This window comes from Euleptes europaea, chromosome 3 (genome assembly GCF_029931775.1).
Source record: "Euleptes europaea isolate rEulEur1 chromosome 3, rEulEur1.hap1, whole genome shotgun sequence".
NCBI classification, from domain to species: domain Eukaryota; kingdom Metazoa; phylum Chordata; class Lepidosauria; order Squamata; family Sphaerodactylidae; genus Euleptes; species Euleptes europaea.
Window position 1 is genome coordinate 105,650,233 of NC_079314.1, and position 16,074 is coordinate 105,666,306.

The 16,074-nt window shown below is 39.5% G+C and overlaps 1 protein-coding gene across 9 annotated transcripts in view; it reads left to right on the forward strand.

Moving 5' to 3' along the window:
* The window catches only part of ERC1 (ELKS/RAB6-interacting/CAST family member 1), a 228,298-nt gene that overhangs the window by 78,386 nt on the left and 133,838 nt on the right, over positions 1–16,074 (forward strand). For 6 of the 9 annotated variants that reach the window (XM_056847361.1, XM_056847363.1, XM_056847366.1 and 3 more), the window contains 2 exons: positions 4,481–4,674; positions 13,321–13,332. In XM_056847361.1, the coding sequence (XP_056703339.1) occupies positions 4,481–4,674; positions 13,321–13,332 (206 nt within the window). The remainder of the gene's footprint in view (positions 1–4,480; positions 4,675–13,320; positions 13,333–16,074) is intronic. The other 3 variants (XM_056847362.1, XM_056847364.1, XM_056847365.1) reach the window with 1 other exon arrangement.

A 16,074-nucleotide genomic window follows, 5' to 3' on the forward strand; every position in this document is an offset into this window, starting at 1 on the left:
ACTGAAAAATACTTCTTGAACTAAAGTGATGTTCTTTTGGTATAATCTTTCATTCAAAAAAGATTGGAGATAGAGGAGAAATTTAGTTGCCATTCACTTGAAAGACAGTGGAAGAGACTTGCTAGAGAAATGGGGAGATGGTGTAGTATATGAGACTGTTTAAAAGTGCATGCCAAGAGAGATTGAGTTTGGGATAGAGGATAGATGTTGAGTTAGCATAGGAGTTGAGGACTGAGTAGTTAGTAAACTAATTATATTGTGTCTTTGGGAGAGTCTCCATATTTTCCTCTTTATCCTGTGTAAGACTGGGCATTTGATTTAAAAAAAGGCCAATTGACCACCCAAATATTGATGTGACTCTTGTCTAAATCATAAATTATCATTGTGCAGCAATGAACTTCATTAAAAAAGAAAAGTAGCAATTAATACTTTTGAAACACTGAGGGTGTCTTATAAGAGTATTCTTCAACCAGGACCCTCAGATGGGTCATGGAATCCTGGCCAATGACTTCTTATACAGCTACCTTTTGGGGGGGCTGGTTTTTGGAAGAACCTGCTGCTAATGTGCATATGTAAAGAGCTATGGCACTATGCCTCCTTCCTCTTTTTTGTGCACACACTGAGAGGTATGGCAGAACAAAAAAAAGCAAAATCGTTTAGCAGTGGCTGAGGTGGATGGGAGAAGGCGTGGGCGGGTGATTTCTGAACCAGCCTGTGCTGGCTTGATCCTCCCTATCATATACTTCCTGGTTTGTGTCTTATGTTTCCTTTCCCTGATCCTCTTGGACTTCTGCCCTGGATTCTAAGCCTTGAAACTGGTGAAGACATAATTCCTCTTCCTGTTCCATAACTATGATGCCATAGATTTTCTGTCTAGGGATACACATTTGTCACATTCACATTTGACACTCTTAATGATACTCGTAAAATGTCTTATGCACATACTTAATGCACATTTTAATGTGCATAAGAATGTAATGTGTGAATATCTTGGATTATTTAATGTTTGGATTAGCAGACTGCTAGAATTTGCCACCTCTCGACTTCAACACAAAGAATGGGAACACCTTCAAACTGAATCTTTATGATGCTTGACACTGAAAAGTTTTAGGGTTCGGTCCCTTTGTACTGTGTGCATAGGCACCACCTCTTAATATATAATTTATTTGTAGTAATTAGGGATGTACAGTCAGATATTTCTGGTCCAAACATATATCCAAAAATACCTTATTGGTATTTTGTGAGTATATTTCGGTACTGGCAGTTGTCTCATAGCCCTCCATTGTCTGTGGACATGGGCAAAGGGGATAAAAGCGGGCCTGGTTGTTGCTTGGCCTCATTTCAGGGCAAGATTTTTTTGTAGTGGTATGCTGCTGCTCTGGTCTGTGCCTTGGGTTAATTTTGCTGCCTGGTGCTACCTGCCTGCGAAGGCCTTATTATTTAAAACATTATTTCAAGTTTTTCCTGTGTTTTTTGTTTGTGTCTTGATAGTTGTAATTGATGGGGAGACATTGATTTCTTTCTGGTTGTTTTTAAAAATAATTTTCTTTGGCTTTGTTTTGTGCTGCTTTTAAAAGGCTTGTGCGGTTTTGTTGATTTGTCTTGTTTTAGAATTTTTAAATGCCTTTCACTTTATTTTTTGTGCTGGACGGGGGGGGTCCTAAGTGGGATTGTCTGGTTTGACATCAGCTGTTGTGATTGTTGGTTCTGTTTGCATTTGGAGGCTTTTGGCCATTGGATGCTCGTGTGCATTTGGCTATAGGCTGCTTTGCCTTGGAGAAAGCATGGAATTCCCCCTCCCCAATAGAAAACAATGGAAACAAGTAGGATAACTTGTACAGGGGGCTGTAGAATTGGACCACTTGATCCGATTTGTTTGAAACTTGGGGAGTCTTTAGTGGACAAGATGCAGTAGATTTCCTGCAGTTTTGGTGACATTTGATCGAAAAACAGCCATTTCAGCTACCCCAGAAAGAATTCCTCCCATAGAGAATAACAGACCACCAACCTTTTGGAATTCTGGGGCGGAGGTAACCTGAATCAGAATGCCAAAATAGTATGGGAAGATCCAAATACTCAAGAATACCCATATGGAACCCATTCCCCAAATCTGAAAAATACTTGTTTTTCCAGTGCACATCCCTAATAGTAATTGTAATACAAATTATTTGAAGTTGTTTCTATGTCACGTCTGTTGAAAAACTGATCATATCACAGTAGGGTGAAGTGTTCCGAAAAATAGTGTTATTTCCCCTGATCAGGTTTCTTCAACAAGTGACAGGCAGTTTATTATTCAGATTATATCTTTGTACCTTATTTTAAGCCAAGGGGATGAAAAGCAATGGGGTTTTTTTTAAGTGTAATTAAATAAAACTTCATTAGTGTTTTTAAACAACCTGTATTTCATTTAGATATAATGTTAAACAAAACATATAAGTCTGTATCACAATCTCTTAAAACTGACTCCATGAGCCTCTGATGAGCCTGGTCAAAAATCTTACTTTGAGTGTCAAGCATTATAACCATAACACAATAGATTATTCATTTATTAATGTGCAAATTAGGAATAGTTAGACTGCCAACAAATAGCATGGGCACTTTACTTTTCAAGTCATAGAGAAATTTTGTTTCTACCCAGTAAGTACTGCCCCTTGTTTTTGGACAATTCCAGGGCTTAATCATCTGGCCACTGTGATCAGATGTGTTAAATTACGGTAATGCACTTTATGTGCCTTTGAAAACTATCTGGAAACTTCAGTTCTTCTCAAACATAGAGGCCAGGCTATTGTCGCAGCCTCAATACAGGGGTCATATCACTCCTGTGCTGATAGACTTGCTTTGGCTGCCCATCTGTTTCTGGGCATAATACAGAGTGCTGCTTCTTACCTTTAAGACCCTAAGTGTCTTGGGGCCAAGATACCTGAAGGACTGCCTCCTCCCATATTGCTGCTTGTATCAATTAAGATCCTGTCCCAAAGTAGTTCTCCTGCATGCTCCCGCCTCTAAACACGAGGTGGGGGCAACCTCACCTTTGGAATGCCCTCCCGCTTGAGGCTTAGTTGGTGCTTACTTGTCCTTTAGGCACTTGGTCAAAGCATTTTAGCCAGGCTACTAACGAAGGGATTCGGTCTTTTAAAGCTGTTTTTACAGTCTACTTTTAGCCTGATGAATAGATATTATTTTAGGCTTCTGAACGTTGCTTTAAACAGTTTTTATGCCCCTTGACTTGTTTTTATGGCTTGTTTTAATAGTGATAGTTCTTATGTTGACTTGTATGACTTCATTGCATTGGGTTTGCTTTGTGAGCTGTCTCAAGCATGTCTCTAAAGAGGTGGCATCTAAATTCCTTTTGTATATTAGATTCTGGGCTCCAGTTCCTTTCCTAGTTTCAAAACACAGATATTTTTAAATTTATTTCAGCACTTATACCTCGCTTTTCTCCCACACATGGGGATTCAAAGCAGCCTATAAAACACAAAACCACAGTTCAAATAAAGACATAAACTGTGATGCCCCAGCATCCTGGGCTGGTTTCACTAGTCGCTCAGGGCCACAGGTCACAAGCCACCTGCTGAGGGCCAAGGATCATGACTCCTTACCCTTTAATTCACAACTCTGGCCATGCCTAGGCTAAATACCTACAAGAGAGGAGGAATAGAAGCTCAGCCCAGGTCTGATGCAGCTGGCAAAGATGTTCCTAACCTCCATCTCCTGGTAGAAAGTAACCAATGCAATTTCTTATGATTGTGTTTAATAAACAGCAAGCATTCTGATTTTGCCAGGTTTCTGAATTGCTTATCCATTTTGCTTGGCGGCAGCACCCCCTCCTGACAGTTCATGGCATGAAGTCAGTGAAATATGTGAACTGTTAACACCTACAAGCCCATGGAAAATGCTTCCGTGTGTGGAAGGATGTGAGATTTCTGAGGCACCTGCTCATGGAGACTCAGGAAGGGCCTTGAGTAGCAATGGGGGCTGCTGCTGTAAGGGAGAGCCAAACAGCCTCTGTGGGAGCAGAATACTGACTGTGGCACTTTAGATCCCACCAGCAGCATGGTGCAGGGAAAGCACAGTGAGAGAGTTTAACATTCTACGCTCCTACTGTGATCAGTCCTTAGGAACTGAAGAAAAAGTATTGGTGATTAACATTGGTGTAGAGGAAAGTACATAATTTTTGGAATAGCTAATATCATAGAGTTATGATTGTAGAAGGCTACATTTTAGTCCAGTAGCCCCTTTTGAGCCCAACAAGATTTTTGGAGTATAAGCTTTCAAGAGTCAAAGCTTCCTTTGTCAGATTGTGGAAGGTAAGGATAGTCTAATCTTAATTGGCCTGTTCCTGTAATAAGTAATTTACAGTTTCTCAAGCGTTCTTCTTGCTTTTGAGAATGAGTTGCATACTTTAGAGAGCACCGCTTTGGCGCAGAACGTTTTCTGTTATGAATACGAAGGGTAATGCTTGGGATACTGTTTTTTGCAGGCTCACGAAGCAACAGTGGAAGCCAGGGCCAGTCCAGAGATGAGTGACCGATTTCAGCAGTTAGAGAGAGAAGTGGCACAGTATCGGGAAGAATCCACTAAGGCACAAGCAGAGGTGGATCGTCTGCTGGAAATCCTGAAGGAGATGGAAAATGAGAAAAATGATAAAGATAAGAAGATAGCAGAACTGGAAAGGTAAGAGGAGTATATTATCTTAAGGAGACCTCACACTAGCAAGTGCAGGTGTGAGTTATCCAGCTTCTTATTTTTAAGAACTCTAGAGTATGTGAGGTTGATGTTAAGAGTTTCACAATACTTTGCAGCTTTCTGGCTGTTCAGAAAAGTAAACTGATGGAGTCAATGTAAATAGCTGAAACCAAAATATGCTGAAATCTTGTGCAGGTGGAAGAAAAAATGCTGAACATTGTTGATTTAAACTTAGCAAAAAAGTAGTTAAAGCTGCATGTACATTAACTCAGAAAATCCAGTCTTGTTCCCTGCAATATATTTGACAAAGATTATGTGGAGCAGGCTAGCCTGATCTTGTCAGATCTCAGAAGTTAAGCAGGGCCAGCCCTGGTCAGTATTTGGATGGGAGACCACCAAGGAATACCAGGGTCACTACGCAGAGACAGGCAATGGGAAACCACCTCTGAACGTTTCTTGCCTTGAAAGCCTACAGGGTTGCTGTAAGTCATCTGTGACTAGATGGCGCAAAAAAAAAGTTGAGTACCTTTCATCTGCGTTTTGATGTAAGGACTAATTATCCTTTATGAGAAGACAACATGCCCAGACCAAATCAGACATGACGTTACAGGTTTGAAACAATTTCAGGCTCTTGGAGTTACTTTTTGTTAACGTGGCTTCAAAAAACCCTTTTTTCTGCTAAAAAAAGAATTGGGCAATGTATTGCAGTTCTACTAGGTGTGGATGTGGTCATCCAAAACCTAGCAGCTGATCACAGGGGGAAGTCATGGAAGCTTTGAGTGGAAAGTAGGAAGGAAACACCAGCCATTTGTTGGTCATTGATCTCCTGAGATGTGGTTCTAAACTCTTGGCATCTTAGAGCAGCAGTAAATAAATAGCGTTAAAAGGTGTATTGTGGAGGTTCTTTACTTGGCTGTTTCTCTTGGTAGTGCACTAATTTTTCTTTTTGACCAGAATGGATTTCCTTAACATTATTTCGTATGGTTTCAACTGCATTGTGTCAGATGCCAGGAAAATCACATAGATTGAGACCACCACCTGAGTAGAATTTTCCTTGGTGGATTTGTTAATCCTGGAAATGAGATGCCTGCACTTGCCCCACATCTGTACCATTTGTTCACTTGGCTTAATATTTTAAAACTGAGCTAAATTCAGAATGTGTAAATTGGTATGGGCAACATTTATGTAAACTGCTGGTAAAGGTACTATCCACAGCCCAGGGAGGAAATCTTAAAAGTAATTTATTGTACAAATGTTCCATACATCTGCATATACTTAGACCTTCTCATGGTCCTCTTCTGTGTTGCATTAGAATCTACTCAAATGTGCCAAGGCAACTTTCTCAACTCATTAAGAAAAACATGGACACACTAATCATAACAAACTCTTTGAACTACATCACTTGCTAAGGTTTTCTTCTTGAACTAAGCTCTGAAAGTTAATTTTTATTCTTCTCGTTTTCCCCTGTGTTTTCCAATAAAAGACTGTTTTTTCTCCCCTGGTGACGAGTTGATGTCCATAAGGAAAAATGTTCCTATATCTCTGCCTTTCAGAATGCCTACTGGGGTGATTGAAATATAGACTTCCTAAAAAAATTTCCTGAACTTGATTTGTAGGCTAATACCCCAGACCTAATTCTGCACATCACATCTCTGTGTTCATTGCTCAAGGCTCTCCAGAATGTTTCTTTAGCATCAAATTGAACACATTGTAGCAGAACCACCACATCTTTCCTTCTTAATGCTGGCCACTGATTAAATGCCATTTCCCCCCATTTGAGATATTCTGAATTCTCCTTGCCCTTCTCTTATGTTACCCAAATCTCCTTCTGCACCTTCCTTTTAAAATTTTTTAAAGGTGCATCTTTTTGTTACTGTGTATACAAAAAAAACCCCCTGTTTTCTTTAGAGTACAGTATAACCTCCATGGTTATGTGTAAATGGATTTTTGTTTCTGGATGTAACCCGCAATCATACAGGATGAATGCTGGGTGAAGTTGATAACACACTAGTTACTATTGGAGAATCCAGTATCATTTCACATTGGTAAGAAAAGTATATTGTGTTGTTTGAGATGTTCCTTTGCTGTTCTAGCCTTCTGATCTGAAGTGATAATAAGAAAAATCGTTGCCTTCTGTTCTTCATGATTCTGAAACAGGCTTACGTATTAGTTGCACAGGAGGCAATTTTCCATGATTCTGAAATGCCATCAGTTTGCTGAGGCACACTGTATTTTTTTGCTCACTTTTGCTACATTTATCAGAATGGATTATTGGTAAACGTAGCTGTAGGGCTGAAGCCTGTTCCTTTACTGTAGGTTGCCACTTCCTGTTCGGGAAGAAGAAAGGAAATGAGCTGCGGGAGCATAGTTTTCTAGGAGTTTTCCATAGCCAGGTCCCGGGGCGGGGGGGGGAATGAGATCAGTGGCAAAAATGATTGGCCATAAGTGCAGAGTAGGCAGAGTAAAGCACACAGCAGACTCAACAGGGTCTAGTTCATAGCCCCTTTGGAAGAAGTGAAAACTCTTCAGTAGGTTCAATTTTACAAGCTACCTTATTCATAGAATCATAGAGTTGGAAGGGACCACAGCTGCTTCGTCAGCTGCTTTGTTTTCATGCAGTTCTGCTCACATGTTAAATGTTGGCTGCCCGCTCCCTATTACTAACTACTTATATTGTCACCCCATGATCATCTGATGGTTTCATTCAATCTTTTTCTTCTGTGTTTTTCCCTCTCTTTCTCCCACTTCTCTCTGTCATTTCTGGTTTTTCTCGGATTGTTTTGTGTGTTTGGTTTCTTTGACCATGCCTTTTCTCAGAAGGCACGCTGCTTCACACAGACTGCCCTCCCCTTACCAGGTGTCTGTCCCTGCACCGCAGCCTGTAGGGGGGTTTGTGTGGGACTTTTTAGGAAAGTGAGTTTATGACCAGGCTGTTGTTACTTGCTGGTGGAATGCTGCTTCCCGCTAACTGGCTGCACTTTCTGCTGGGGTTTGCTGTAGTCAGTGTGTGTGTGTTTGCTTCTGCTGGGGTTTGCTGTAGTCAGTGTGTGTGTGTTTGCCCGTGCATTAGTGTGTTAACAGCGTATCTGAGCATTGCCATACTGGTTAGAAAAATAGATTTGCTGCGTTTCTTTTAAAACGCCTTCCTTTCTTCCATTGTTGCATTCCTATGAACTCAGTTTAAAAAAAATCAGATATTTTAACTTCTGCATTTTTTGGCACTTTTCAGTGCCTTGTATGTGACTTCAAATATAAATAAAATCTTTTAAAAAAACTAGAACAAGATAACTGAGCACTAACGCACAGACCAATAATAGTTTAATCAGTGGTGAGGGATAAAGAAGAAGAGCAAGAAGAGTTGGTTTTTATATGCCGACTTTTTTTACCCCTTAAGGCAGAATCAAACCGGCTTTTACAATCACCTTTCCTTCCCCTCCCCACAACGACCACCCTGTGAGGTAGGTGGGGCTGAGAGTGTGTGATTAGCCCAAGGTCACCCAGCTGGCTTCATGTGTAGGAGTGGGGAAACAAATCCAGCTCACCAGATTAGCCTCCACTGCTCATGTGGAGGAGTGGGGAATCAAACCTGGTTCCCCAGATCAGACTCCACCACTCCAAACCAATGCTCTTAACCACTACACCATGCTGGGATTAGACGTATGAAGGCACGGGGGGCGGGGGAGTTCATGGGAATTTTTTTTTCTTTTTTCAAAGACTGTCTTCTGTTTTTCCAACAAAAACAGTTTTGGGGAGCACTGAAAAATAAGTGAAATGCTTTTTGGGACAAGGTTCTACTTGCTCCAAATGTATAGCATGAAAAAGTCTGAGGACTCTGTTAAGTTTTCCAGTGATAATATGGGAGCTCTGGGGAAAATAAGTATCAACTCCCCCCGCCCTTAAATTGAGTGAAATGTTTTTAAGCAAAGTTTTACTCAAAAGGTGTGTGAAAATTTGTAAATAAAACAATTTACAGCATTAGGTGAGAGCCAGCATGGTCTAGTGGTTAAGAGTGGCGAACTCTAATCTGGAGAACCGGGCTCGATTCCCCAATCCTCCACATGAAGCCTGCAAGGTGACCTTGGGCCAGTCACATTTTTCTCAGAACTCTCTCAGACCACTCTTCAGGTTACAGGGTCATCATAAGTCAGCTGTGACTTGATGGCACACACATACACACACAGCATTAGATAATTGCTATTTATGTTATAGACATATAAAGCATATTTTTGAATGTGGACAATTTTTGCAACCATATGCTATAAAGTAATGATAATACATTATTTAAAAGTAATTTTTTCAATGTTAAACTTGATATGCAACAGAATTTTTCTAGCCTCAATTTTTATTTTTTTGTACCTTACAAATGGCAAAAATTAATATATATGTGTCCAGGTAGAATAGGGAGCAGCAGTTTGCAGCTCTCTCAAGTATCTTAGCAATTTTTCTTATAGACATTTATATTTAAGATCCATAACTATGCCAAACAGTAGTATTTAATATGCTACTTAACTTATGAATTACATCTTAAGCTAAGGCAATAATATAAGCTTAGGTTTGATAGGAAAGTAAATATCTCAGTTTTCCTCAAAATTTCAGTTTCCCCCCAAAATACCATGCTTTTTTCAGTTAATTCAAAATGTCTGAAAATTGTACATCTTAAATCTCTGTGTGTGATCCATTCCTTCAGGTTACCTATCACACATCTTCCCTCAAAGAAAGGGTGGGGGAGAGGAGCAGCTATGGATAACTATTCCCCTGAATGGCTCATTGTCGTATCCACACAAATTGTCAGTACATTTATAGATAAGTCAAATAGAAGGTAAATGCTACAAGCTGTGGAGTTCACCCCCCCCACACACACACTGTTTCTGGGGATTGGTATAGCCCCAGGTGATATTGGGTGGCACAGCAGGCTATGGAGGAGAGAGGCAAGGTCAAAAAGTTCTGTTCCACGAGCACTACTCTGATCATACTAAATAGGATTCAAGCCATTAGTTACTAGTCTTCAACTTAGTTCCTAGCCATTAGTTCCTAGTCTTCAACTTTTTAAAGGCAAAATATTATGTAAAAAGGGCCCACCGGGCCCACCTGGGAAGCTTCCATGTGCACATTTTATCCCAAAGCCCACCTCAGAATACAGGGGATCTTCCAGATTGGCATAAATACAGCATGATAAGCCTGAAAAAAAATTAGGGATGTCTCTGCAATGCAGTTAGAAGTACATATGTGTTTAGTTTGGCTATAATATTAGTGTAATTTTAATGCCTTTATTTTTAATGCTGTCAAATCGAAAATAACCTCAAATATTACTGCCCTTGCTTTACTAGATGTGAACCTTCTAGCAGTTTAGGAGTTGCTTGTTATATACCACACTGCTGATTGTTAATAGTGTTAATTGGCTGGATACTATCTTGGGGGAGGAGATTTGAACTATTTGATATTTTAAAGCAATAAGGTTTTACTGCCTATTTTTCTGAGCATGTTCGGCTACATTATCCAACTAAAAATTTAAAAGTTATTAGCTCCTATCTACTCCTTCAGCCTGTTCTTGTCTCTGTATCAGAATTCCAAACTCTCTGTGCTACAGTTGCCAACTGATCTGAAGAAAAGGGGTTCTGTTCCCTTAACAGTGGTTTAACGTGTAGAAAGGGCAGCTGATTTTTTTTTCCATAGCATGTTAAAGGAACTTTTCTCATGGCCAGTTGGCAGTGCTTCTCTGCCCCCTAACAAATTGAATCCCCATTCTCACCACCAAGAGGTGGTGGTAGAGGACTGTATCCCAGCGTAGTGGCACATTGGCTCTTATTTTGATAACAGTCCATGACAGCAAGAAAGTAATAAAAAAAAGCCTGCCCATGCAGATTGAAATGCTTCAAAAAGCAATATCTGGCATGAAAATACAGTAAGGTCTTTTTGCCTTCATTTAAAGGAAAAGACTGATGTTCCATTTCCTTTACACTACACATTGGTAACATTGCAAAATGTAACTATTCTCCGGGCAAAACCAGGACAACTCTATCCAGGATGGGTGGAGAGTTGGCACATTCTATGTCTGTACCAGTAAATAGGTGGAAAGCTAAGAAATTTTATTTTAATTTAATTGTGTATTTCACAGAGATCCTTTTTCATGCTAAACATGAGGATTTCTAGGGTTGAGACCATTTCTGAGCTTGTGGAGATATAGAAATAGCACTCCTAAACAAGTGAAATTAAAAAGAACTTGTATGAGAACAGTTTACTATTTTGAGCAATACGCTAATAGAAATATTCCTTTACACTGGAAATAGTGAAATGATCTGAGATTTTTTAGCTTTGGTCACGTTATTTAGAAATATCTTAGTACGACTATGGTACAGTTTTTACTCCCTATTTAAAATTCTGTGTCTGAGCTTACATACTTTGGAGACTTGGAAGAGGGACTGCTACTGGATGTTGTAAGGAATGTGGGTTGCATGGGTGCTTGGGATGAAATGGTTGCTTGCTATAATGGTTACATTATTTTGTAACTTGAGGTATCTCATTCTATATTATCCTGCTTGCTTTGGGGGGTGGGATTGCTTGCACCTTTGTATTTAAGTCAATTTCACTGATTTAGGGTAAAAAAATGTTATATAGGTAAATGTGGTCACAAAAATGTATCTCTAGTGCCCTGCCATTTTAAGCATGTTTTAAATGCATAAAGCAGTCCACCACAGAATTTTTGGCTAGCTTTTATTAAATTACCATGCCATAAGCTTTCCATGCTTGCTTAATTCTTCCTTACCAGCTGTTAAATCAGTGTAAGAACTTATATTGGTAGCATTTCTTTGCAGTATGACATTTTAAGTAAACTAAGGCACATCATATTAGATATTTCCAGTTCTTGTTCAGCAATCTCTCTCTAACGGTTAGAAGTAACCTGCTTTAATGTACTTTCCTGTATTGTGTTTTTCCTTGTGACCAGTGAAATTTCTAGTAAGCTATATAGTAGCCCAAAATGAATAGTTCATCTTCGTTCTTCTGTGCAGTCCCACATTGAGGACTGCGCTCGTGCAGGCCTGCCTTGGACTGTTTCCCCCCCCCCCAGCTTTTAACCCTTTGAGGGTGCTATTTATTTAGAGACATTTAAAATAGCAAAGCAAAAAGGTTTTAAAGTATCTAAAGATAAGTTTCATTCTTAACCTTCACAACAGAAGCTTGATTTTCCAGCTGAGTTTACTGACATCGTAGTATGCCCAGTAAGCGTCTCAGATCTATCATCTTTTCTAATTACATCTGTTTAAAACAGCAGACTAGGGAACTGTGTATTTAATCTTGCAAAACTCCTTTCAAAATGAGGCACATTTACATTAGGGTATGGTTCTTAAACACGAGGCACACCAACTGTATCTAAAACAACTAAAAGGTTTCGATTTTACTATTTACTTTGCAGTTGTGCAAGTGGCTAACAGTTACGTATGGTAGAAAGAGTTTTTGAGTAAGAGAACAAAGGATAACTCAATATGCGTATCCTCCATAAAATCAATGTTCTATTGATCTAGTGATACTTTTTTGAATACATCTGATAGATACCTTAAAGTATGCTCAACTGAGGCTGCACTACGTTGCCTCAACTGGCTCATGAACATTTTAAATGCTCATGTGAGTGACTTACTAGCAACAACAAGCAGAACATTAGAAGAGAGACTTTAACAAGACTGCAGATTAGCATCATTGATCATAAGTCTGGCTACTATGGTTTTGTGTCTGAGAAAAGGATCCAAAGCTTTTTTGCAACCAGACAAAAAGGAGAGGATAATGTTCTAAATAGGTACCATGCTTTGAGTTTTGTCTGTGGATTGCCTATTTATCAGTGAAATTGACCGTGGACTTGGATGTCTCTGATAGCAGGGTATTGGAATTGACACCAAAAAGACAATAATGAACTCATGAGGCCTGTTACTGCACACTCATCTCCAACGGGTAGTTTTTAGCTGGTCTGCTTCTCAGTGTTGTTGGAGAGAGCTGTCTAGAAGTAGCATGTTCATTATTGTGCTTTAGATTGCACCTCATGACGCAGATGAGTATATCTGATTTAGGACAACAATTTGACAAAAAACGTAAGAATAGTTCATAATTATGCAATCCCATTACAAGCAATAACAAAGGAAGGTTTGCATTGTATACATTCACCTGATGTTGGCTTTGTCATTAAGATATACATTTAAGATACTCCACTGGGATAAAACTTTAAACTTGAGAGAGGCCTGAACAGAGTTGTCAGGATTCCCAGAACTGCCTCCTTGCTGACTCATGTGTCATAAAAGTGATCCTCAGACAGTAAATGGTGCTTTCTAAAATTTCTGAAGTTAAGTTACGTTGCATTTTTCCCCCCTTGGGATAATAACAACCAAAAGAACGTTCTAGAGCAATCCTGTTAGGTAGAATGGTGTAATCTAATTAGGTGGTTCTTTGTATTGATGAGAAGCCTACCACACTGATGGGTTTTGACTGAGGGAGCCTTGCCTTTCTTTTTCCATCTTGCCTTGTTATCTAGTGCTATGCTGCTTCTTTGTCCCTTTTCTTGAAGTGTTAACTTTGGAGTGTATCCTCATTAACGCTTTCTCTAACTTTCTCTTTCACATTTCGTACCATGGATTTTGCTGTTTGCTTCAGCCTCACCTCAAGGTCAGTATGTTAATTTCAGGATTTTATGAAACTGATGGGTCTAACATTGAGCTGTTGGTATGCTAAAATCCAATTTTGTTCTATAGAGCATGGGATGAGAAATTTTGATTATTTTATTAAAACCTTGAAACCACCTACCCTGGTTGTACTTTTCTTGGCAAAATGCACAGAAAAATGGCTCTAGAACTTCTTCCTGTTTGGACATTATCCCCTGTACAGTAATGAACAATGTTTTCAAAGCTTAGCTGGTTATGAGGTACAGTTTGTTTTCTGGAAATAACAACAGCCACCCAGAAATGTATGCATTTTGGCACTGGAGTTATTTTTACTCAGCCCATGTAACATATTGAGGTAAAAAAAATACCCTATGGGTTCATTAAGAAAACCCTATTACAGAGAACCATTCTAAGTGCTCTGCAGAGATACAGCCTTTCACGACAGCCTGAAGATCCTTCCTAACAAACTGGAGAATATTTACCTCACCACAGAGAGATGTATTCAAGGGGGAAAAGTATCAAAGTATCAAAAATATTAGAAATTAATCATTTTAGATGTTTTTAAATGTTTTGTTTTAAAATTAATAGAAGTTTGAAAGTTTGTTAGTTATCTAAAGTCTTAGGTTCAAACCATAGTTTTTGTTGTTCCAAATTTTAAACAAATAGTAAAGGAACCATACTGGTATAAGTTAGTCAGTATACAAAGGGGAAGGGGAATATACACACACACAAATTCTACCTCATGTCAAAGTGTGTTTTCGAGCTCTGGATGTTGTAGTACTAGGAACCATTGATTTCTGCCCCCACAAACAATTGTGTGGGAGTTTTTGTCCCCCAAGATTCATTTGAATTTGTCTTGGGATAGAAATATACCTCATATATAATATGTAAGGTGTTTTTTTACAATGTTAGAAGAATAGTAGGGCCACTGTGCTAATGGAAGCGCTTTGAAATATATTTTATGGCAAAATACTAGTATTACTAGGAGTAGGACAAGCAGCCTAGTGAAATGTGTCCTTTCTCACTCCTTCCAGCCCTGAACTGGGTACCATTCTTGTAGCCTGAGACTCACTTCATTCAAGCCATGATGTCTGGCAGTGAGGAAAGGATCATTTAAGGACTTGGGGACTTGCCCCTTACTTATTTCATATCAACAGCTGCTATAGACAAAATCAGTAGTTCTCAAACTTTTTGAACTGGAACACTCTTAAAATGTTACCTTATGGGTCCTCTACCACATGACCTTAGGCCAGGACTCAGCTAGGGCCCAAATGCAACAGAAGGTTTCAGGAGGCAATGAGTATAAACTGTGATCAGTGCCATTGTGCTAAACAGAGCTAAGTAGATCCCTTTCCCCCCCTTATCAGCCAATTCCATTTTCGCCCTATTGGCGCGGTGGAAAAGCTGGAAACAGCCAATCATGACCCTCAGAATCCTCGGAGGGAGATGGGGAAGGGAGCTGGTAGAAGAAAAAGAAAATTTAATGGCCATTCTCTTCAGATAGGGTCTAGGCATTCTGATAGGCATGATAGAAGTAGCTCGCTCTATCCTTAAGTAGAGAAGAGTGAATGAGATACCCAAAGCAATAGCATGTAAGGGGAGTAGGCATGGAGAAATCAGCATTGGTAATGCCTGATGTTCAAGCTGGTTTCAGAAAAGGAAGAGGCACTAGAGATCATATTTCAAATATACGCTGGTTACTAGAGCATACGAGAGAATTTCAGAAGAAAATCAGCTTGTGTTTCATAGATTACAGCAAAGCTTTTGACTGTGTGGATCATGAAAAGCTATGGCTGGTTTTAAAGGAAATGGGTGTGCCACTACATCTGATCGTTTTGATGCGCAACCTGTACTCTGGACAAGAGGCCACAGTTAGAACAGAATATGGAGAAACAGAATGGTTTACAATTGGCAAAGGTGTCAGACAAGGATGTATTTTATCTCCCTATCTCTTCAATCTATATGCAGAACATATCATTAGGAAAGCTGGATTAGATTTAGATGAAGGTGGAGTGAAAATTGGAGGGAGGAACATTATTAATTTGAGATATGCTGATGACACTACATTATTGGTAGAAAATAGTGAAGATTTGAAACGACTACTGCTGAAAGTTAAAAGAGAAAGTGCCAAAGCAGAACTACAGCTGAACATCAAGAAAACAAAAGTAATGACTACAGGAGAATTACACAACTTTAAGGTTGACAATGAGGAAATTGAAATTGTTCAAGACTTTCTATTCCTTGGCTCCAACCTTGGCCATCAACCAAAAGGGAGACTGCAGCCAAGAAATCAGAAGGCGATTGAGACTGGGAAGGGCAGCCATGAAGGAGCTAGAAAATATTTTGAAGTGTAAGGATGTGTCACTGGCCACCAAGACTAGATTAATTAATGCCATCGTATTCCCTATTACTATGTATGGGTGTGAAAGCTGGACAGTGAAGAAACCTGATAGGAAGAAAATAGATTCCTTCGAAATGTGGTGTTGGAGGAGAGTGTTACGGATTCCGTGGACTGCCAAAAAAACAAATCAGTGGGTTATAGATCAAATCAAGCCTGAACTGACCCTAGAAGCTAAAATGACTAAACTGAGGCTGTCGTATTTTGGTCACGTCATGAGACGACAAGAGTCACTGGAAAAGACAGTCATGCTAGGAAAAGTGGAGGGCAGCAGGAAAAGAGGAAGACCCAACAAGAGATGGATTGACTCAATAAAGGAAGCCACAGCCTTCAGTTTGCAAGATCTGA